Source organism: Thunnus albacares, chromosome 20 (assembly GCF_914725855.1).
Source record: "Thunnus albacares chromosome 20, fThuAlb1.1, whole genome shotgun sequence".
NCBI classification, from domain to species: Eukaryota; Metazoa; Chordata; class Actinopteri; order Scombriformes; family Scombridae; genus Thunnus; species Thunnus albacares.
The window spans coordinates 8,160,796-8,185,130 of NC_058125.1; the positions used below are offsets into that span (position 1 = coordinate 8,160,796).

Below are 24,335 nucleotides of genomic sequence, written 5' to 3' on the forward strand. Positions count from 1 at the left end.
AAAATCTTAAATCACAGATTTTGTCTGTTTCGAATCTGTATCGATTCTACATTCAAAAAAATATAGTTTGAATATTTAGCTAAACAAGAAATAATTTTAAGTACATTTTGGTGACAATCTTGATGAAATTTAAGCTATTTAAAATATTTTGTCCTTGAAGGACCTGCAAGACCGCGGCTTATAAGTATGTGACGTCACGACTGACCCGACACATCTTTGTCAGTGAACAAAATGGCAACCTACTGTCTCACTGTCGCCCGGCTTCAGGTAAGAGACACGATTTGCTCATTTTATTATCATATTTAAGAGGCAGAGGAGGATGTCATTTGCTGTTTTATTTAATGTAAACCCAGTCTAATGTGAATCTGGTGTAATAAAAACGTTAAGAGCCGCTGCTGCGGACAAATAAGCTGTTGAGCAGTCACCGGCTAGCTGGCCGGGTCATCGTGTCCCGGCTGCACTGAAGCATCCAGCGGGCAACATCGAGTCACTGGCGTCATTAAACATTAACGCATAGTGTCTCCATTTATGAGAAGTAAACGCTGATATCCTCAGTCATGAAACGAACATAGCTGGGTGTGTTTAAATGCCGGAGTTTGGTGTTAAACAGCAAGGTTAACCACAAGGTTAGAGCTCCCAGCAGACACTCAGGCGAGCAACGTGAAACAGACAGAAACATGTCTGATCAGTTACAGCAGATAAAACGGAAAACAGTCTTATCCTTTAATGTTTGAGGATTCGATTAAGAGAAAATCATTTATTCTCCTGTTTTAAAGCTAACGGGACGCGGGTATGCCGCTCCAATCACAGCAAAGTGTTGTGAATGACTGCAGTGTTAACATATGAATCCACATTTTTTGTCTCTCGTTTTACTGTTTTGTCTTTGTGGACTTTAACTTTGAATTGTATGAAAACACCTTTTTAAAAAAGGCAGATAGTATGGCTTGTTTTACTTTTGATCTACTGAGATGTATATTAATTTCATTATACTATTATTATTATTATTATTATGTAACTGATTCTCATTGTTAGACTGACATTTTCTCTTCTCATGCACCTATTTCTAAAAATATTATACTAAAAAACAAAGAAACATCTGAATCCAATAGACTTCTATTAGAGCTCATTTTGATAGAAGAAAGAAGAATGAGAGCAGACAATTCTAATATAGATATAATCAAGAATATCTCTCTAGGCTTGAAAAATCATGTTAGTAGTTTATAACACATACCACATTGATGACATTAAATAAAAAGTCTTTCGTGTCAACTGTCCATCAGCCAGGGTGCAAAATTAACTTTTTGTCCACTGGCCAAATGGCTAGTTAATGTTAAAACTCTATCAGCCACTCAATAGATTACCATTGTTTGTTTTTTTTGGCTGATGAGTGACGCAAATCTACCAGCCACTTGCGTCTTTTACTAGCATTTGGCTGGTGACGGGTGCTAATTTGGTGCCCTTGGGCTCTGTAATTGATACATGAACCGTTTTTAACTCAGTTTGAAGTATTTTGTTGAGTCTTAATTTAGCTCTTAATTGATTGGCAGCTAGAAGCTCCTAGACAGCAGAAGTCACCTGATTAGTGGCTGTAAGTTCAGCTGTTCACCTCCAGTTCTTTTATTGCAGGACTGCTAATCTTTACCACAGATTGTTTAGTCATAAGACACCTTCATCTGGAGAAACTCTACTGACGTAGTGATCTAGAATCATACATGAAGACTTATTTAAACACACCTGCCCAGTATTATTAGCTCAGTGTTCTCCTGGCACTTACTCAAGCAGCTTTGCTGGACTGAGTTTGTGTTAAAGTGGCTTCCTCAAGGACACCTGAGCAGTAGTTTGGTCCAGGGGTTTGATCTGGCAAGATTCTGGACACATTATTTAATATGTATGATTTCTATCGCACCCCCCTAAGTGGAGGACTTCCACATTGTGTAATAGGATTGGAGGCAGTGTATTCACAGGTTGAGAATGTGTTTGTGGTTGGCCTCATGTGGGGGGAGGGAGGGCGGGAGAGCTTCAGATGCATCAGGGAGTCTCTGACACCTGACACTTGTGTGTCCACTGCAAAACACCATTTCATTCACAAGCTCACTTCCTAATATGGAATTCAGTTTTACAATGAGAAGGATTTTAGGCTCAATATTCACTTATTCTGCTCTTTCAACTGTATTTTTAAGACAATTTTAAAAGAAAAATATAATACAATAATCTAAAATATTTTTGGGTATGGCCTAATGTATTCATTTAAGCTGCCCAAATAAATGTTGTATATTAGAAATACTGCTGCAGCCTGCATGTGTCTGGTTTTCGCCTCTACTCTGTAATTGATATGCTTATGTTATTAAAAATGCTTGTCTATGCTTTTGTTGTCGTCTCCAGCTGGCTCTGGGCCATGGTGCACGCCGCCTGCATGTATCGGCAGCTTACAGAGCCAAGGCCCAAGTGTCCATGAGCCGCTTCGAGCCAACTTCATTCGTCAACTACGAGAAGCTCCAATCGAACATCGACATTGTGCGAAAAAGGTCAGACAGCGTCCTCCCTAATCTGCTCCGTGTGTTTACTCTTGCCCACATCACTGTGTTCTCCAACACTCATATCTCTATAATGTTTTATCTCTATCTCTAGTGTTTGTTTGCCCTTTAACACAGTTTTTCCATCAAAGTTGGAGCCTCAACAAACTCTAGTCTGTCATCGTGACTCGTGTGCTGTGCTTGAATTATTGTACAACTCTCTAAAGTTGTTGTATGGTGTGTCGGGGGGAGACATGGTGCTGTGATGGAAGTGTAGATCACTTGCTTCTCTTTGTTCAGCCCTGTAATTACACTGCAGTTTTAGACTGGTATAAACTGATAATTATAAACCCTGTGATTTCACTGTATTTTAAGCTGAAAAAGATTTATTTTGGATGTATAAAGTAAATCATTTTATTTCAACCAGAGGAGGAAACCCTCAATATGTACTTTGGATCAAACAATCAAAAAAAAAAAAAAAATCAAACAATTATTCTGGCCAAAATAATTGCAATTCATGGTATTATCCCGACATTCATCAAAATATGCTTAAAACTCTTAAAATGGCAACATACTGGAATCACTTAACCTTACATTTTGTTAAGAAACAAATCATTTTTATTGCATCACAGATGGGACACACATCTTTGTTTAGTGAACATCCTTTCTATCAATAACTGGAAAGATGAGGGCTCCCCCTTGTGGCAGTTCAAAATAAATCAGAGAATTAATATAGAACTATACGTTAGCGAGCTAGACAGCTTTTCCAAGTCACTCGTGTGAGGATATTCACAATTATCCTGATTCATGATTATCTCTATAAAGGAAATTCACCACAATCAACTTATCTTGAATGTTCTTTATCCCAATACACAATAAAATCTTTTAACTCTCATCCCTAGTCAGCATATTGAATCTATAAAACCTCACAACTGTTTAAACAAATAGTTAAAAATCCTTTATTTTGTCCTCTACTTTTTGTTGGTTATTTTAATATTGCACCTCACATCTCCCCCTTCTGAAACTTCCTCAGCCATCGCAGCGTCCTACAACCAATAAAGTTTTATTCCATGTTTTCTTCCCAGACTCAACCGGCCTCTCACTCTGTCAGAGAAGATCGTGTATGGTCACCTCGATGATCCCCACAACCAGGATATTGATCGTGGTCGCACCTACCTGCGGTTGCGTCCTGACCGTGTGGCCATGCAGGACGCCACAGCCCAGATGGCGATGCTCCAGTTTATCAGCAGCGGCCTGCCAAAGGTTGCCGTACCCTCCACCATCCACTGCGATCACTTGATCGAGGCCCAGACCGGAGGAGTGAAGGATCTGGCTAGGGCGAAGGTGGGGGGTCTTTGTTTACAGAAATTACACTAAACTCTCAAAAGTAATGTTGTAATGAGTTGGTAAAATGAGTTGTGGTCACGGTTCACATCCTAGGAAGTCAACCAAGAAGTCTACAACTTCCTGTCAAGTGCTGGTGCAAAATATGGAGTTGGCTTCTGGAGACCAGGCTCTGGGATCATCCATCAGGTATTATTACTCAAAGTTTGGATGCAGTTTTAGCCCTGAAATGACAATTGTTAATCCCACTCTAATTTTAGCACGCTAACATTAAGATTTGTTACCCAAACAGATCATCCTAGAGAACTACGCCTACCCTGGGGTGATGCTAATTGGCACAGATTCCCACACACCAAACGGTGGTGGACTTGGTGCTATCTGCATTGGAGTCGGAGGAGCTGATGCTGTAGATGTCATGGCAGGAATCCCCTGGGAGCTTAAGTGTCCAAAGGTTAACAGAAATTCTATGTCTTTGTCCCTGTTTCTCTTTCATTCTCCAGTGTAGCAGTAGCTGTTTTTATTTCTACCCCTGAACTGATGTCCGTTAACCTCCCAATCAATTCATTAAGGTGATCGGGGTGAAGCTGACAGGCACTCTGTCTGGCTGGACGTCTCCTAAGGATATCATCTTGAAGGTGGCCGGCATCCTGACAGTTAAGGGAGGCACTGGAGCTATTGTAGAGTACCATGGACCAGGAGTCGACTCCATTTCCTGCACTGGTCAGTAAAAAAGGAAAACTTGTTTTTTATTTTGCCTGTTACTCTTATATGTAGTATTATGTATTACGCTACATTAGAAACAACTTGTTTGTGTCAGAGCCAATGTGTAGAAACAATACAGTATGATTGATAGCCTCAATAATGTGTGGTTTTTTTTAAATGTGTGTGCAGGAATGGCCACCATCTGTAACATGGGAGCAGAGATTGGAGCCACAACCTCAGTGTTCCCCTACAACCACCGCATGAAGACCTACCTGGAGAAGACTGGACGTGGACGTATGTGAAGACCTCACAATTAATCAATGTCAACACATTAAAAAAAATAATACTAATACAGAAAAATGGAAAAGTAGAGCCAATGAAACTGTCGGTGTATGTCAATGTATTGTGTCCATTTTCCTGATAGACTTGCTTGTTAATGAGGGTTTGTCATCTCAACACTCCTCCGTCATCCTCTTGTTTCTTCTCAGAGATTGCCGCCCTGGCTGATGAATACGCAGACATACTGGTACCGGACAAAGGCTGCGAGTATGACCAGGTCATCGAGCTCAATCTGGACGAGGTCTGTCCTTTTTAAGTTTAGCTTTTGGCACTTCTGAATTTATTAAATAGTTCAAAGTGGAGAGCCACGGAAAATACTGGGAGGAGGTGACATGAAACAAAGGTCTTTGGGCAGATTTGAACTATCCGGGGGCCACTGTAGACCTCTAGTGCAGTAAAGGCGCACAACTATTATGAGATGTATCTCAGAGGGAATGTTGGAACTTGATTAAGTCTCTGCAGCTTTTTTGAAATTCAGATTTTTTTATTTTTTATTTTTTTGCAGTAGATGGTGTTTTTTGGCTCATGGGAAACCATATTGTAAAAAAACGTTTCATCTGTTCTCAGTTGTATAAAAACTAACAAAGCTGGATCTATGTAAATACTCCACATTAGTCTATAAAGTCAGAAAAGTTACGGATTATTATATCAAAGTCTTAGTTGGATTTGTACAAATAGGAAAGGGAGAGCTTTATTTTACAATATCTGTGTTCCTAAGTGTTATGTGGTGTCTTCCTGTAGCTGAAGCCCCATATTAACGGACCATTCACCCCTGACCTGGCTCACCCAGTGTCTGAAGTTGGTGCTGTGGCTGAGAAGAGCGGTTGGCCACTGGAGGTTAAAGTTGGTAAGAACTGACTGGGGATGGACGATGGGATATTCCTGCTTCTTACCTCCCTAAATTACAGAATATGGATTAAAATTACCAGCACTTTGGTAATGACTCCTCTCCCCGTTTTTTAGGTCTGATTGGCAGCTGCACCAACTCCAGCTACGAGGACATGGGCCGCGCCGCCTCTGTGGCCAAGCAGGCTTTGGATAAAGGCCTGAAGTGTAAAGCTCAGTTCACCGTCACCCCCGGCTCCGAGCAGATTCGCGCCACCATCGAAAGAGATGGATACGTGAGTGCTGGCGTTGGAGGGGGGAAAAAAAACAAAAAACAAAAGTGGTGACTTGCATCTCCCCTTTTCTCTGGCTGATTTGAGGAAATGTGTTTGTGTCTTCCTGTAGTCAAAGATCCTGGGCGATGTTGGAGGTGTGGTCCTGGCCAACGCATGTGGACCCTGCATTGGACAGTGGGACAGGTAGGTGAGGCTGTAAGTTCACGTCATGCAAAATAGCTCAGTTAGACTTGGGTGTTAATACATGATGTGTGTTGGTATTCAGGCAAGATGTGAAGAAGGGAGAGAAGAACACAATCGTCACCTCCTTCAACAGAAACTTCACTGCCAGGAACGACGCTAACCCTGCAACACACGCCTTTGTTACCTCCCCTGAGGTAAACTCACTAAACTAACCCTCATTGCTGGATTTTCAGCACTGGGTTCACTGGTTTTGATGCTGCCACACTAGAATACATTTTGAAGCTCTATGCCTTTCCTCAGATTGTCACTGCCCTGGCCATCGCTGGCACGCTAAACTTCAACCCAGAGACAGACTTCCTTACAGCCCCCAATGGTGAGAAATTCAAGCTGGACCCCCCCAATGGAGATGAACTGCCTTCCAGAGACTTTGACCCGGGCCAGGACACCTACCAGCATCCTCCCGCTGACGGCAGCGGCCTGAGGGTGGACGTCAGCCCTCAGAGCAACCGTCTGCAGCTGCTGGAGCCCTTTGACAAATGGAGCGGAAAGGATCTGGAGAACCTGCAGGTCCTCATCAAGGTCAGGTCCTTTTTAAATCAGGTTGGTGCACTTTCTCTGTAAACATCTTGGGGCTGTTTTTAACTTTCCCTTCTGTCTCCACAGGTGAAAGGCAAATGCACCACAGACCACATCAGCGCTGCCGGGCCTTGGCTGAAGTTCCGCGGTCACCTGGATAACATCTCCAACAACATGCTGATCGGTGCGGTCAACAGCGAGAATGATGCCGTGAACAAGGTGAAGAACTACCTGACAGGAGAGTACGGAGGAGTGCCTGATGTGGCCCGGCACTACAAGGTGAGGACTGCAGAGGGGAAAGGTTCAGGTACTGAATTATTGGACCAAAGCTGCTCTTTTGGCAGAATGCTAGTCTGTTTTGTACTATAATTTATTCATGCTCTAAAAAGAAACCCTTGTAGCTCCCAAAAAATACACGTGGGGACTATGGCAGCTACAGAGATACCATGTGGAGGCTGCAACTGTGATTGGATGCTGATGGGATTGTTGAGATTGAAGACAATGTTAAGAAAGTTGTACTCAGTAGTCTTCTTCTTTTCAGTAACACACATCTAGCAAAGACATCTCTGATGGCAACTGCATGATAGATAGATGAGATGAAATAGAAACTTCCTGGATGCAAGTATATCCTCAGCCAGCCGTCACTCTGCATCACAAAGTGAATGAAAGAATGTGAACACAGTTACAGCCTGATTGTATGCGATGTGGTTCTCTTAACAGCTGAAATCTGATAAATCTAAACCTACACTGTAGATCTCTGCAGCAGGACTACCGTTAACCTGGTGCGTTAAAGCACAAACCCGGATTAACACTTTTTCCTCTCCGTTGTCTGCAGGCTAACAGTGTCTCATGGGTCGTGGTTGGAGACGACAACTACGGCGAGGGCTCCAGCAGAGAGCACGCGGCGCTGGAGCCCAGGCATCTGGGAGGCAGAGCCATCATTGTGAAGAGCTTCGCCAGAATCCATGGTACTGCATGAACACTGCAGAGGTTGACTGCTGTAAAATCCAGTACATGAAAAGAAGTCTTAAGCCCTATTCGCACGGGACTAGTATTACCTGGGGACCTCTAGTAATTTCTAATAATTGCGGAGGTCGTATGTGATCTTAATCCCGTGTGAATCTGCCATGTCTGTAACTTGCGAATCATATATCATATAATATTTCAAATAGGGCTTTAGAGGCGCTTTTATTTGATGTCCAGAGAAGTGTAATAGTATTTTCTCCTGAGTTTATATAAGGTAATCATTGTTTTTACCTGCAGCTAGGACTTAATGAAATCTTACACCTCAGCATTTTCAGATTTTATTTCATCACATTCATTCTCAAAGCTGACATACATGTGTCCTGTCCTCAGAAACTAACCTGAAGAAGCAGGGTCTGCTGCCTCTGACCTTCAGCAACCCATCAGACTACGATAAGATCCGCCCCGATGACAAGATCTCCATCAAAGGACTCGAAAGCTTCACTCCAGGAAAGGTGAGAGTGCAATTTCTTACATTTTACATGTAGTTTGCCTGTTCCAAACTTCTCCGCTGCGTTTAATGAAAAAAAACCCGTAACGAGAACTCCCTCCCCTCCTTTCACTCTCTCCCAGCCTCTGACTGCAGTCGTGAAGCACAGCGACGGCAGCTCGGATACCCTGGAACTCAACCACAGCTTCAACGAGACACAGATCGAATGGTTCCAGGCAGGCTCCGCCCTCAACAGGATGAAGTCGCTGCAGAAATGAGGAAAGAGGGAAAACGTGGAGGAAGAGGAGGATTTTCAGGGAGGAAACAGGGTGTTAGGGATTGTGGGAAAGAAGGAGGATGAAGAATGTCAACGATTGCTCCATCATCTGCATTAGCATACAGTTTGGACTGAAGTAATGTGTCGGTATACCTCTAAGAGTTCAGCGTTGTCAGTAGGTTACTTCAGACTAAGTGCCAAGCTAATGTCGATGATGGAGCAACAGCAACCGGTCTGTGGTCAGATATCTCTAAAAACCTTCATTCGTCACAGCGCAGTGTTTCCCTGAAGGTACCATACGCTGCTATGTTTCAAAGTACAACAGTGATAAACAGGTGAAGATAAGAATCTGTGCTGTAAAAACAAAGGGGTCACACACACACACACACACACACACTCACTCCGAAACACTAAGCTTTGACCCAAGCGGTGACGTAGTACCCTGCCAGCTGATGTGCTGCCAGTGTGTTTGCAGTCGTTCCAACAGGTCAGTACAGCGTGGAAGCCACTTCACACTGGAGCGCAGCCAGCTGATGGCACTCAGTCTCCTTGTCGCTTTTAGGATTGTGTTGCACACTGCATGGCAATAATCAGCTTTACTCAACCTGCACCAGTGCTATTTAAAGTCCACCCTGGAACAGGTAAACAGCGTCTTTTGGTTTCATCTCTGGGTCTATTTGTTGCTCGTTGTAGTTGCAAAGATCACATACTGTACTTGTTGTTAGCCTGTCCGCCCCCTTGTGGCCACGAGGAGGTACTGTCGTGTCTACGATACATAGAAACCATGCCCACTCCCAAAGCAACACCTCATCCGTTAACGGTCTTTATAGATTGTTTCAAGGTTTTCTGGGAAACGTAGGAAATCCTGCAAGTACGTGAGGAAGTGGATTCACTGTAAAATTAAATTAATCAACTTCTGAGATCCATTTAACATCATCTAGGGGTTGTTTTTGTAATCATGTCCTGTATATGTGCAGTACGTTGTCATCCATCGCAGCACATATTGTCCAAGATCACATTTCCTAATATATAAAGGTACTTGTATTCTTTAATACTGTGTAAGAATACAGTAGCTCACCCTCTTCTTCCCTGCCGCCATCACCACTGACATTAAACTTCCCTTCCTCCCTCCTTCCCTATCAACCTTAACCTTCACAAGGTCAAACACACCATATGGTTTCTCCCTTTTGTTTATATATTTATATTTTTTTGCTGCAAAAGGTTCAGATTCTGTGTGCATTTTCATTTTCTTCATGCACAGGGTTAACTTCATCTAGCATTTCATGCCCTTTTTTGTAGGGTAACAAGTCAATTTTTGTGTTACTTTTGCCCAACAAAAATGAAATTGTATTTAAGAAAAGGAAAGACTTGAAAGCAGATTTTAGACTGTAAGTTACCACTCGATCAGAAACAATGACTTTTTTGTCCTCATGTCTATATTCACTCCCTCTGTCCCTGCAGACAAAATGCAGTTTTCATCAAGACCTTAATCAGATGAAGCGAAGTCATATTAAATCTAATGCTTAAACCAATCTCTTCCTCTAACCCACTGTATATGAAGTGTCTGGTTCCATGTACATTTAAGTGTTTGTGTTTTTTTTTCTCCCAGATCATCTCTTCTGTATTACAGAAATGCCAATGGGTTGTAAAATAAAACTTCACAGATCTCATTTATTTACATCGGCTCCAATGATGTGGCTAAAATCTGTTCAAGGTTGAGTTACTGATATTTGTTCAGATATACGGTGATCCATTCTCTTCATTTAAAGTCATAATGATGTAGGATGTGTGTGTGTTACATGCACCTGGACAAATTACAACAAGCATTACATCTGAAATCTGGTGATTATAATCATGTTTAATTAAACAGGCTCATTGCAAGGTGTTTAGAGAGCAGTGACATATAAGGATAAAGTGTGTATCATCCTTTTAAATATATGAATATGAGTCCATAGATCCTATTTTGGGCGACATGTTCTCAACAGCTCTGGTGTATCTGCGCAACAGACGACACAGATCCGGGAAAAGTAATCAACAAGGTCTGCGTTGCCTCTATGGAGGGTAATTTGTCTCTGACACATTCTGATTATGATATCCTGTATTCTGTAAGTGAATGTGAACAAGAGTCAATGCTGTTTTTGATCTCTTTCAGTAACAGTTTGACATGTCATGGGTCAAATGCAGATTAAAATCAGCACTATTTACAGTGATCGGCTGATGAGCTGTAGGTTAAACTGGAAACCAGTCTGAATTACATTTACGCTGCCTGTTTCTGTGAACATTTAAAACTAGACGAATGTTCTGCGGGAGCATAATAAGACACTTGTCTCCTCTTATCCAATCTGTGCTGAAAAAAAAGTCCAGAGCTCTTTCAGACAAAGTGGTCATTCTGAAATGTCACAGAAAGAAGAAAGCCTGGAAAGAATTTCTGAGGAAGAATTTCAACTGAACTGGAACCAAAGCAAGTTTACAATACCAGAGCTGCAAACAATAGTTTGTAGAGTTTACAGCTTTAAAAAATGGACATGCACAAATAGATTTTAAACCACATGCGTAACATGTCATTTAACCCAATAGGTTTGAGTAAGAGCTCGTGTGCTGCTGTAGGTTATAAGTGAACCACTTTGCTCAAGAGCATCTGGGTGGGATCAGTCAAGAGAACTTTTAACTTTAACTTTATTGTCCCTGTGGGGAAATGTTGTCTTGCTGACAGATAAAACATGTAACGTGTACATCAAGTGACACACAACATAAAACCTAAGAGTGTGTCATCACCCCATGATAGTTACATAGAAAACTCATCATGAGCTGAGTCATCATGAATATTTCACAGTGTGATGGACTGAGAGGGAGAGAAAAAAAATCAAACCCCGGAAGGATGTTTTTAGCCATGCAGGAGCTTTATGAATGGTAGTCTGTCCACCACTTTAGTCCAGACTGAACAACTAGAATCATCATTAAAATGTGTTTAGACATTCATGGTCCCCAGATGATACAGCCTCACAGAACTGCAGGCCGGCCTGTTACAGGTGCTTGTTAGTTTACATCTTGATATAAGTAAAACATATAGAGAATAGTAACTTTTAGCAAGGCATTAACAACTGTTGATGATGTCACCTAACACGTCATCATGGACATGGTCCATTGAAATGAATGGGAGACCAGAGGCTGGTGGGGCAAGGGGGGGATACCCAAAAACATACATAAATTAATTTTGTTCAAAACAAAAAACAAACAAAATTCACATCACAATGTGACAAGAGAAACTATATATATATATATATATATATGTATATACACATATATATATGTCTTTTTCATGTTAATTCTTCTTATTATTATCTTTATGTTATTAATATTGTAGCACTTTGAGCTTCACTATGAATGAAAAGTACAGTACAAATTTATGTATTATTATTATTATTATTATTATTATTATTAACTGGATAAATAAAATGGGAGAGTACTGTATTTGTAGTTATATTTTATCGACACTAAAAATAATCACAAATTCTATCATGTGTTTAATAATTGATGTGACTTTAATGTATTTATTGTAAAGGACACTGAGCATTCATGTAGAGATGAGTAACGCAAATAAACAAACAGCCAGTCTCAGTCCATTAAACATCTAATTAAATCTCACTATATGCGCCGAATAAAACATTAAAAAACGTGCACGAGCAGAACAAAGACTTGACTGTAGTGTAGTGTTGTTTTTAGCACAGTGACCCCCGGCACCCCCCGCCCCATCTCCCCTCTGCCTCCTTTTCATTTGCTGCTTTCTCATCCCGCCTGTGTGCGCCGCATCCACACCAAGATCCACTGACTTCTCCACCACATGTCCCCGCAGCTTTCACCGGATTCAATTACATAATTACCCTCAGATCGCCTCAAAAGTCGCGTCTGACTTGACAGCTGATCACGGTAAGACGTCGTTTAATCGATCGGGGTTTTTTTTAAGGGGGGAGGGTGATGGGGGGTGATTTGCAGCTTGGCTTTACACATCCGATCCTTTCATTCTTCCAGCCGGGCAGACGGCGTCGGGTTGTGGCAGTATTGTGATAAAATGCCGGGTGGTTGTCTTTACATCTGAGCACAGATTTACCACCTCCGGCGTCATGTTTTCACGTTTTATCCCGGAGTCAAATTTTATTTTATTGGAGGAGAGGGTGATGCAGTTTGTTGAGCATCCTTCTTTCTGGCTTCTTGTCTGAAGCTGCCACAGTATGTTCTGGAAACAAACCGCCTGGAGTGAATAATTCAGGCTCTGCCAGCTACACTTTCAAACAAATCATACCATTAAAAAAATGCTGTTATTTGTATTTTAAAAGGGCTAATTTAAAGTTTAAAGACAGGCTCTCTCTCTCTCTCTCTCTCTCTCTCTCTCTCTCTCTCTCTCTCTCTCTCTCTCTCTCTGTGTGTGTGTGTGTGTATCTGTATCTGTGTATGTGTGTGTGTGTGGAGAGCAGTTGACGTGCCTCACATGCTGATGAAGAGGAGTACAGACAGCCACAGTGCCCTGGTTTCACTGTGAGGTTTTGGCCTTTTGTCTGTCTTTTCAAAGCTCCTCCAGCTCTCTTCTTTCCTTTCCTTCCTCTAGTCCGGCCCCCTATCTGAGCAGTTCTCAAACTTTTTCTTATCAAGGACCCCTAAACTGAGATGAATTAGACCACGGACCCCCATTTGACAAGATTTTGTCCCAGGGTCCCCCATCTGATAAGACTTTGTGTTACTTATGGATGGAATTATAGTGAAAATCAATGATTCCCCTTTCGCTGGGGACCCCCTCAAGGACCCCTGGAGGTCCCCGGACCCCACTTTGAGAACCACTGCCCTATCTGGCTTCTGTTTTTAAAGCAGCCCGACACCCTCCTGATTAAGTGTTTCGTCAGCTCATCTGACACAGAAGCACTGCAGACCCATTAAAGAAGTCCATTTCCTGGTGCGCTCTCGGCCTAATAAGCGGGCTAATGAAAGAGGAGCTCACCAGTCGAGTCGCTGAATTATTTAGGCTACATACTTATGCCTTGTCATCCATCAGTCATGGTATCAGTGCTCTCCCCTGTGCCACCGTCATGACAGATGTGCATGTTCATCATCAACACTGTCCAACATGATACCAGGAGGATAAAAGCCTCACTCATCAGCCATTTGCTGTATCTTTTCCCTAAATGAAAATAAATAAATGAGCTTAAAGGATGGAGAGATTAGTGCCACTCCTGTGATGATGACTGTGATCTTTGAACCCTTGTACTCCCAGCTTAAATCTGTGTAGTTTTCTCATGTTACTCAGAGGTACAAATTGCTTGCCCTTTAAAAATCCCATCCCTTAATCTCATTGGCAAAGAAAATATGCTTTTTTTCCCCAAATAATAATAATAGCAACATAAGGTCTTTCCAAGGAGACATTGTTTCATGACCAAATATGGCTTAATAGAGATTTACAATGGAGAATATATGAACGCTACCCCACAGTTTCTGAGTCAGGTGTCACATAAGATTATGCAAAATTGTTGCAATGTGCAAACTGCAATAAAAATAAGCATCATATTGTAGAGTTTAAACCTGATACTGAATCAATATGAACTGTTGCTCCTTTAATGCTCAGTCTGGAACGCTGATACATTTATTTTTGCTGTGTTGACATGTGAAAAGTTTCATATGATGTTGCTAGATTTATTTGCATTTTCTCTGTATTATCATTCCTCTGTTCAATCTATACACATAAGTGCACATGCCGTGATAAATAGTAATGGTTCACGACAGCGGGTGACCTTTGAAATATTTGATTAGTTATGAAAGAGGAAAATCCGATTCCATGATTGTGGTTACAAATCTGAAAAGCATCTGATCAATTGAACAAGAGTTAGACAAAAGTATGAGTGTAGTAACAAGTAAACTGTCTTTACAAAAATAATGTCAAAGTACAGCTGCAACTAACGATTATTTTCATTATTGATTACATCGTTTGGTCTATAAAATGTCAGGTAATAGTGAAAAATGCCTGTTGTAATTTACCAAGCACATCAAATGTCTTGTTTTGTGTGACCAACAGTCCAAAACCCAAAAGTATTCAATTTAAAGCATATAAAAACAAAGAAATGCAGCATATCTTTGCATTTGAGAAGCTGGAACCAGTGAATGTTTGGCATTTTTTCTCAAAGACTGACTAAAACAATTTAACGATTATCAAAATAGTTGCTGATTATTTTTCTGTCAGTTGATTAATTGACTTATTGTTGCAGCTCTAAAATTAGTTAAATTGTCCCCATAATGAAACATGCCAAGAAAGAATCAAAGTATCCTCAGTGAAAACATATTAGGTCCCCATGGAAGGTACAACACAGTAATAAATATGGTACACTTAAACATATAGAGTCCATAAGAGGAATAAAACATGTGACAGCGACTGTAGTTCAACAGAAAAAAGAGTAGCATTAGCAGCACATTAGCGTCAGACAGCTAGCATAATGACAGGTTATCTGATCACAGAAATAGCTGGAATAAATGGAACACCAACAAAGCTATCTGGAGAGTAGACAAAATATTCCTGTTAACATCTGCTTGTTTTACAGTTATGACAAACGACGGATATAAAAATGTCAGTTAAACTGTAACTTCGAGCAACAGAAAGTTCAAGTGAAACTGCTGGTGTCAGATATGATATAATGTGCTGTTTGGGTTCCATACTTTCCATAAATCTAAAGAAAAACATTTTCCATGTAAGTTTAATTATATATTTTTTTATCATATGCACATATGCAAATGATCTGGAACAAACAGAAATTTAAAACATCACATTAGATTTACTGAACTGTCAATTCACAAGAAAACTTTTAAAACATTATTAGTCTGTAACACTTTAAATAAAGAGAGAAGAAATAAAAAATCTCACTATGAGATATCAGCCATCAACTGACAGATACGTCCAATCAGAATAATTTGAGACCAGCAGGTGAAAGTTAGACCAATCAGCAGAAGCTGGGAAGAGGATGAGAAGATGATAAGTGCTAACATAATGCTAACGTCTTCACATGTAGCCACTGATGTTGTCTGAGGACTTGGACTTCATCTCCGACATGTATCTCAGTGGTCGGACAGACAGAACACATTGCATGTCTCAACTCAACCGACCAATGAAATGATCATTGCATCTCAGAAATGTTTGTGAAACAAAAAAACTCCAGTGTGGTATGTTAACCTTTGCCTCAGAAAGTTTTAAAGCCTCCAGCCTGAGACTCTGCTGTCCAGTTTAAAAGACCGCCTCCATCTCACCACACACTGCTATATTTAGACTGACAGAGAGAGAGGCTGAGTGTGATATTGAAAGGAGCCTGAGGGATTCACTCTGACACGCCATCAACTCATCAGTCTTTGTCACACATTCAGACTGCAGATGTCACATCAATACTAAGACTCAGTGGGAGGTGGCTGCTGATAACCCCAATAACACATCCGCCTACGTCAGTGTTGCAGTTAAACCAGGTTTCTGTGTAAAGCAATTTATAACCCTTTGTGTTTGTACCTACAGTAACGATACACACGTCACTTCCCCCCCCACCAGTTACAAAATGATAACTGGCTTTGTGTCATGGTGTGGAGACGGAGCTCATTCGTCCTACTGGGACTGTCTGAAACGGTTCGGAGAGCAGCTTGCTGTTTGGTTACAGACTATAAAGAGCAATCCTGTAATGGATGTCAGTTTTGTGCGTGCAGAGCTTTTAATATAATAAAGTGTGATGAGCCAAGCCAAGGCCCTCCGGGGCAGGATTGGTATTTACATCATCTTGGGACCTTTTCAAAGCGAGCTAGATCACAGTCTGGCACTCGGAAATCAAATTGCTTTGTTATTCTCACAGAAGCTTCCAGCTGTTGTACGCCTGGTTGTTGCTTCTACCTACCAGGAAAAATCCACTTAAACACTGTTAAAAAAAAAGAACCAGCTATTGATTCGTTTTTAGAGGCAACGTCTGGGTCTATTAGCTCATCTCTTGATGTGATTTTCTTTCAGTGCGCCTGTGACAACTCCAACATTGTGGGATACTTCCCTGAACACTGACAATGTAGTCTGACAATAAACTTAAAGATCCCATCCTGTCATATTTTTAGACATATAAAAACAGTCTGCCTGGAATAATAAACTGTGTCTGATATGTTTCCTAATTGAAAAATCCAGAATCTCTGAATATGTAAAATAAATTTATTTCAAAAGTTTAACTACAAGATGTTACTTCACTGCAAAGTCCTTTCTCAGTGTTTGTGCACTGGAGGCTTCAAGTTTCCACATCACACTTGTGTGAATTGAATACTGTAATAAGAAGAAAAATACATCTTTGACTGGAGGGGACTTTAAACAGTAAATATCACAAAGGAAAAAAAACAAAAAAAAACAATTTCCACTCAGAAAGGTTATCTTTTGAATGCTGTATTTTTCAGTAAAGTGAAACAGAAATATACTTAGAAAAGAGACTCAAAAGACCAGAATGCAATGCAGCCAGAGGTAATGTTATATTTTGAGTGTTAAATCTTGCGATTCTCAATTATAGCTTATCAGTATTGAATAATAAGTTCTTAAAAATATGTTAGGTCCTCATCCCATTAATATGCCTGATATTAGACACTGAGTTGATATGTGGAAGATTGCACAAGTGTGCTACTTTAGCTTGATGACAGTGCATATTTTATGTGATCCAATAGTTTATTTAGTCTAAGATGTAGAGAATTTTCTCCAAAAGGAACGCCTAATCCCTCTGTTCTCTGAACATTTTCTAAATCACCAAATATGGTGATACATGGTTTTCACTGGACAGCGATTGTATGTGTGGTGGCCTATTTGGGAAAAAGTTGATCTCTAAGTTCCTGTTTGTTTCTAGAGGCCTGTTGTGATGAGTGAAGGGAGCAGATTTCTACTGTTATATTTAATAAAACGTCAGTTAAGGTAACATGACAGTCAGCATCTTAGAGGGAAGCTTTCAAGGATTCACTAAGTGGAGAAAATACAACAACAATGAGATTTGAAAATCAATGACTAAATAATCGCTACATGTTTCTACATTTAAGATGATGTGATTTTCTCACCTTTCACTCAATCATAGTGCAGTGTTCATAATAATGTAGGGCAGGCTGTGCTTTTAGAGCACAGCAGCTCCCACATCAGCTCCACCGGTGGAAACTTGGCACATAATGGGGTTGCAATAAAATGAAAAATATCTATATCACTATTGGCCTAAATGAAATGAGACTGTTTGGTTACTGGATATTGGTAAAACTTGTGTTCCTGGTGTTTTATGACATTTTTGTCTTTATTAGATAGACAAATTAAGTGGTACAGATGGGTGACATGCACCAAACCAGGGATGTTGGTCAGCATCTTTAAGTCCTCTACTGTTTTTCTTCTTGTTCTCTCAGTTGAATGTTTGAGCTTCACTGTGCTGAATGATGTATGAACAGTTTGACACTAGAAGACTATTTTCATATTAATCTGCTGAGGGGGAAAAATTTCTCTTTGCTCACCTTGAATTGACTTTACGACTTGTATAAACGAGCATGATTTGTGACATCACAACTCATTTGGAGCCAATCCCGGTCCAGTATTCAATTTACACAAATGTGATGTGGAAACTTGAAGTCTCAAGTGCACAAACACTGAGTCATTTTAAGTATTTTAACAAGGTAGCTGAAAAAACACATCAGACACAATTTAATATTCCAAGCAGAGAATGTTTATACGTCCTAAGACGAGTCTGGAGGAGATTTTTAAATGCCATAGCCACCAGTAAACCCTGTGTGTCATACAGGAATACAGGAAATAGAGGAAATCTCTGCCTGAAATGAAAGTAAATGTACAATCAAAAAGAAAATTATAGCAATTGAATATAAAAATTTCTTTCCCTTTCTCTCTCATTCTTCTTTTCTTTCAGGATCTCACTGCTGCCCTCCACCTGTAAAACCTCCTCGTTGAGTACCTCCCCTCCCTCACATACATTCTTGCCATGCAGGAGGTGTAACCCTCCTTTCTCTTCTTCCTTGTGTGCCGCCGGAGAAAACCCAAAACAGAAAAAAAAACCCAAACCCCAAGAACTCGCAACAAGTCAAGATGTCTGACCCTGACCCTTCTTCGCCGACTGACCCCCCACTGCCACTCGCGTCCCCACGCACCCCGCTGCAGCTCTCCTTCCCCTTCCTGAGGGAGGGCAGCCGGGTTTGGGAGAGGGAGAGGAAACCGCCTCAACCTGGAGAGCTGCCCAGCCCACTGCCCACCAAACGCACCCGCACATACTCAGCGTGAGTAGGAAAGACACAAGTGTTTGAGTCTCGTTGTACATATTATGATCTTGATAATCATCTTTACACACAGCAAACCGTGGGCACGGCAGTATTTCATGTAATAACTGTTTATGCTATCCCGTTCTCTTTCTCGATCTCTCCCACTGTGCCTCTTTCTCTCTGTCCTGGTCGCTCTCTCTTTCTCTGCAGGACAGTGCGAGCCAAATCAGGTCCCGTATTTAAAGGTGTGTGTAAGAACTTCTCCAGGTCTCAGGGTCATGGATTCATACGCCCTACTCATGGAGGAGAGGACATCTTCGTCCACATCTCTGAGTGAGTGACCATACAGCTAACTTTTACACTGTTACGGTTTTCCCGGCATCAGATGGTTTTCGGGAGGTTGCCCTGTGAAATTATGATTTTAGCTCAGTTCATAGTATATCATTTTGCTTGTGGAGAATACAGAAGAACAGCATCTTTCGACATAAAACACCAGATCCTATTAACTCCATAGCTTCCCTCAGAGTAAGCCGATCCATTATTTGCTAAATTACATGAACTTGTCATATAAAATGAACCAAAACTTATGATAAACACACAATCAGACTATGACAAGCTTTCATTTGAACAATTAAGTTATTAAACATATCAGAAATTATTTCGTTGAAATGAACCGTTGACTTAAACTACAAGGCTGACCATTGCTGGGAAGAATTTAAAGGATAAGGTTTTCTATATTTTTCTTATTGTCAACAAATCTCATGTGCAGAGCCAAACCAACAATGAACTCATCCTACTTACATGTATGGTGTGTGTATCTTAAGCCTGATATATCTTATTCCTCTGTGCCGTAGACCTCTACTAAAAACTATTAAAAACACATCAATGAGTCACACTGCTGCACTGGTGGTCCTTCACCACAAAGATTATGGTCACAGTAGTTTGCTTAGACAGAAGACTAAAAACAGCATTCATGTTTTCAGTCCCCGGAGAGTAGTTCCTTGTACAGCAGTTATACTCGTCAAATAACACACTGTGCATGTGCAGGACCGTGGTTGTGTTTAGAGTGCTTTGCTAGTTTGTTGTGCTACATATCACAACTTCTTGACTTTGTATTATATTGTGTATTGTAAATGACTGTAGTAACATGCCCAAACTCTTCATGGTGGAGGAACATATTACCCAGTGTAGTGGTGTGGCTCATTGATGTGTTTTTAATAGTTTTTGGACAACAATGGAGTTCTACAGCACAGAGGAATATGATATGTCACACTTTGGATTCACACACAATACTTGTAAGTAGAATATTAATTAATTGCTGGTTTGGTTCTGCCAATGAGATTTGTTGACAAAAAGAAAAATATAGAAAATCACCAGCCAAAACAAAAAAATGTCATGCAACAAAAGTTTGACTTGGCTTTTTTACCGTGTAGAGTCTGTTTTGGTACAGTATTTTAAACCTTATTTTAGGGATATGTTCAAATTTTTTCAAGTGTTTCTTTAAAAAAAATACTCATATCCCCATATGTACATTGAAAGAGGAGAGCAATCCTCTCCTAACGCTATAAACAAAGGTAAGAGATACAGGACAAACTCCACAGTCCTCTTTCTGTGCAAAAATACATTCCAAAGGCATTACTTTAAATAACTGCACAGGTCAGATATAGTGGTCTCATCATTTATGAATCATTCCTTATACCCGAAAGGTTACTCATTTCAGTTCCACTACGCTACAGTTTCTCCTGCTCATTGGAGTAAACTAAAATGTATCCTAGGGATAGAGCCAACTCATACTTCATGTTTAAAGAAGGCACTGTCCTTAAATGGCTGAACTATATTTGACTGAGTTTGTAATATCTGTTTCTTTGACAGCATTGAGGGAGAGTACGTGCCTATGGAAGGAGATGAGGTCACGTACAAGGTGTGCCCCATCCCTCCCAAGAACCAGAAGATCCAGGCGGTCGATGTGGTGATCACCCACCTGAATCCGGGCACCAAGCATGAGACCTGGTCAGGTCAGATCATCAGCTCCTAGACTCTAGCGCTCCAGGCTGCAGGGCTGCAGAGGCTCATGAAATGGAGCCGGGGGGATTTGGATTTAATTTGAGGTTTTTTGTTTTCGGGGTGTTAAGTGTGGGACCAGATCAGCAGGATCGGAGCATGGCGAAGTTCAGCCTGAGGTGGCTTGGACTTAGGACAGGCACAGTATAGGTCTGAGGGAGAAGAGAGGGTGAACATTTAAGTATAAAGGATTGGGTTGAAAATTAAGCTTTGAATGTATTTGTTTGAATGTTTTTCTTTGAAGGGCAGGGGTTGGTGAAGTGATGTCTTAGAGGGGGCGGGATGCTGAGAAGAGGCAGCTGGGTCAGAGGCCGAAATGCATTTTGAGCAAATTTGACATAATTTGGTCATACTGACTCTCCATGGGTACACTACACATGAGAAATTGCAAATTTTAAGGGACCAACTCTGTTGAGGTCTGAATTTCACTCCCACTTTAAATTGATTCCCATAATTGCCGGAAGTCATGGGACAAAAATCTATTCCAGCCACATTTTGTCTGTTTACAATGACAGATTTTGATAGTTTCCACCAGTAAAACAAAGATTAAAAGGGGAAAATAAAATTACCTTCATCAATTACCAATCACGATTGGGTTTGCAGTTTTCTTAAAGGTGCAATATGTAAGAATTTTAGTTTACACACATTACATTAGTTTACAAACATTCAAAAATTAACTAAAATTATCAACAGAATCTGAAGAAATAATAAAATTAGACCTTCCCTGACTTTCTCGGTTGCCTATAGCAGCCTGTGGATTGATTTCTATGTAAAGGACTCAGGACGGTTTTGCCAGGAGCCCTACAGCACCAAGAGGGTGCAACACTAGCTAACGTTAGCTTAGAAATTGAGTCCATTAACATCTGACCCCAGGCTGGCTTTCTTTCTACTGGACAGGTAAGCTAACATCACTGCAAAGCATGTGAAATATATGTTGTGATATTGTGGCTTCAGCTGACTAATGTTAGTGCCACTGCTCACTTGGGTGCTGACTGAGCAACAGGATTCTGACTGCAGCTCATATAATGGCCACCGGTGTCATTAATGAGAAGGAATTTCTGATTCTAATATATTGCACCTTTAAACAGAAAAGTTATGTTTACATTCAGTGTTTCTCAACAATACGCATTGTGTACATCATTAAGGTGTGACAAAAGTATTGGAATGGATCATAAATCGTGCATTGTTTACATCAGTCAGTGTTTATTAGCTTGCAGTCCTCTTCTTCCTTGCCTTTGTTGCAAGTGCCGTTCTTTGTACATTACTGCCACCTGCAGATCAGCTGAATACCATGAAACTGGTGGCAGGAATGTGAATTGCGTTGCCAAACGGGGACCCACTTGTAAAAACATTGTTCATGATGCTACTAGTGGTCAAAAACTCAACATGGTATCTTTAACTTGAAGGGAACAGCTGCTCAGATCTGCCTTCTCAAGTATTTTCAAGGTTGCTACACAATGCTCCTTGTGTGTGGCTGCCAAATGAGCACACTAAAATGGAACTTGTGAGCTCAACATGGGAAGTTATGTACATGATATGCTTGGCATTCAAGTGGTTAAGTTGTGAGAACACCGCTGCTAAGCAACATGGATGCCAAAAGCTAGCTACATTAGCTAATATTAACATTACTGTTGGTGTAGTCACAAGGCCAACAATTTAGCTAGCTAGCGAGCAGGTAACGTAATGCAAGAAATGCACAGGCATAACGACATAGGAAAAAGATGAGGCTGTTGGGAATATCAACATTTTCCTCAGACATATAAAATTACTAAGAGAAACTCTAAACGACTAAAATTAAAATATATTAACTTACCATCCACCAAAAAATGAACTTCCATGGCTTCGACTGTTTCTGAAAATGTCAACAACACATCGCAACTTGTGAATTTGGAGCTTTCAGAAAATTTCCACTTTCAAAGTTGTGAATACCACAAGAGGGCGGGCATTCATATAGACCCTTCTCGTGAACACGACCCCATTTGAAGGCAGCATGTGACACATTCAGTTCACTCTTACTGCATTTCGGCCTCCGGAGCTAAGATTAGCTCCACATATAAGGATTTATTTTCCTTTTAAATATTGTAGCACTACTGTATTTTTGTCTATTTGGCAAGTGTAGAAATCCAGTATTATTGTAGCCAGCTCCTATGACGGTCATATGTTTCGGTGGTAGCTGAATGTTGTGTGTGCCTGCCACTGGGAAACCAGGCCAGAGGGTTTTGGGTTGGGGAAGGAAACCGGAAAGGGAGGAGGGTCAGGGAATGGGCAGAGGATGGAGTGACTGTAGATGTACTTGAGCACTGATACATCTAGGTTTGAAATGTTTAAAGCACGTGTATGGAGGAAGACCAAGATTAAAATCAGCAGTTCTCAACTTGCGGGTCATCAGGTGAAAGTTGTAACCTTTAAAATAATTGCTAGAAATTTTGAGAAATATCCTTACTCACTTTCTTGCCCGGAGTTAGATGAGAAGATCAATGCCACTTTTATGTCTTAGAGTGGTATCGTTATTCTCATCTAACTCTCAAGGAAGAAAGGGAATAACTGTGTTTCCCCAAATTGCTAATATTCCTTTAAATCGTTTATGTAATCAGAAAAGAAAAGTTTTAATGCCCAGATTTTTCTCATGTTTTCTATCTTTGTGATAATGACTCCCTCTTGTGAAATGCAGTATTTTCACCCCTCAGGTTTTCCCTTTTCTTTATATCAATCAATTAATAATAAACTAAAAGGTGTTGGGTCAGGCTGAGGAGGATGAACTGCTGATTTAGGTTGAACACGGGGGAGTCCAGTAAGTTTCATACATCACGGCAAATGACTGTGAAAAATAGCAAAACAAAAACAGAGCAGCAAAAGCTTCCTGGTGTAAGTTTTAGATTACTATTTATTTATTGACTTATTTATTTTCATTTGTAACTATGGGAACATCAGGTGTTTGGTAATTAAAGGCTGCATTTATAAGTATTTGTGCAAATTGAAGCCTGTTTGAATACACTGCACACCTCACTCTAATGATACTACCCTGTTAAAATCCCTTTGCTACCGTCATGTCATCATCGACAGGCAAAACAAAAAAAAAAACCCTTCAACCTTTCTTGTCACAAGTTTCTAATTTCTACATAACCTTTGTCTAATTTTTAATAACTATGTGACGTTCAAAATAACAAGCAGTTTTGTTGTTTTGGAAATCGGCATGTTCTGTACTGTTTGTGTAATTTTACGTAGAATGTGTTGATTCTGTTTCATCATGCAGTAACGCAGTTGGAGCCTTCAGAGAGGCGTCATCAGCTCTCCTATGCATCTTTGATTTCTCGCCACAAGTGTGACTTACAGTAACATCAGTAACACACTGCATCTGTTTGGTTTCTTTACTGTGAGAGGAACAAGTTTGATTGTGTTCATGAGCATTTTTTAATTTTGTCAAATCACTGTGACATTGTCTTTTGTCATTAAGATAAAGTTTGAATAAAACTTACTACTGTATTCACAGACCTGTG

At 40.5% G+C, this 24,335-nt stretch overlaps 2 protein-coding genes across 2 annotated transcripts; both read left to right on the forward strand.

The window, feature by feature from the left end:
* Positions 1 to 174: 174 nt before the first annotated feature.
* Positions 175 to 10,186, forward strand: aco2 (aconitase 2, mitochondrial). Its single transcript, XM_044337294.1, has 17 exons — positions 175 to 267; positions 2,383 to 2,525; positions 3,599 to 3,857; positions 3,954 to 4,046; positions 4,150 to 4,308; positions 4,427 to 4,577; positions 4,749 to 4,853; positions 5,048 to 5,139; positions 5,640 to 5,745; positions 5,862 to 6,019; positions 6,129 to 6,202; positions 6,285 to 6,396; positions 6,503 to 6,781; positions 6,866 to 7,057; positions 7,614 to 7,746; positions 8,135 to 8,256; positions 8,375 to 10,186. The coding sequence occupies exons 1-17, from the start codon at positions 232 to 234 to the stop codon at positions 8,507 to 8,509; spliced, it is 2,349 nt and encodes a 782-aa protein (XP_044193229.1). The 5' UTR covers positions 175 to 231; the 3' UTR covers positions 8,510 to 10,186.
* Positions 10,187 to 12,292: 2,106 nt separating this feature from the next.
* csdc2a (cold shock domain containing C2, RNA binding a) lies at positions 12,293 to 24,321 on the forward strand. Its single transcript, XM_044338607.1, has 4 exons — positions 12,293 to 12,435; positions 18,432 to 18,795; positions 18,988 to 19,110; positions 20,650 to 24,321. The coding sequence occupies exons 2-4, from the start codon at positions 18,608 to 18,610 to the stop codon at positions 20,810 to 20,812; spliced, it is 474 nt and encodes a 157-aa protein (XP_044194542.1). The 5' UTR covers positions 12,293 to 12,435; positions 18,432 to 18,607; the 3' UTR covers positions 20,813 to 24,321.
* The last annotated feature ends 14 nt before the right edge of the window (positions 24,322 to 24,335 follow it).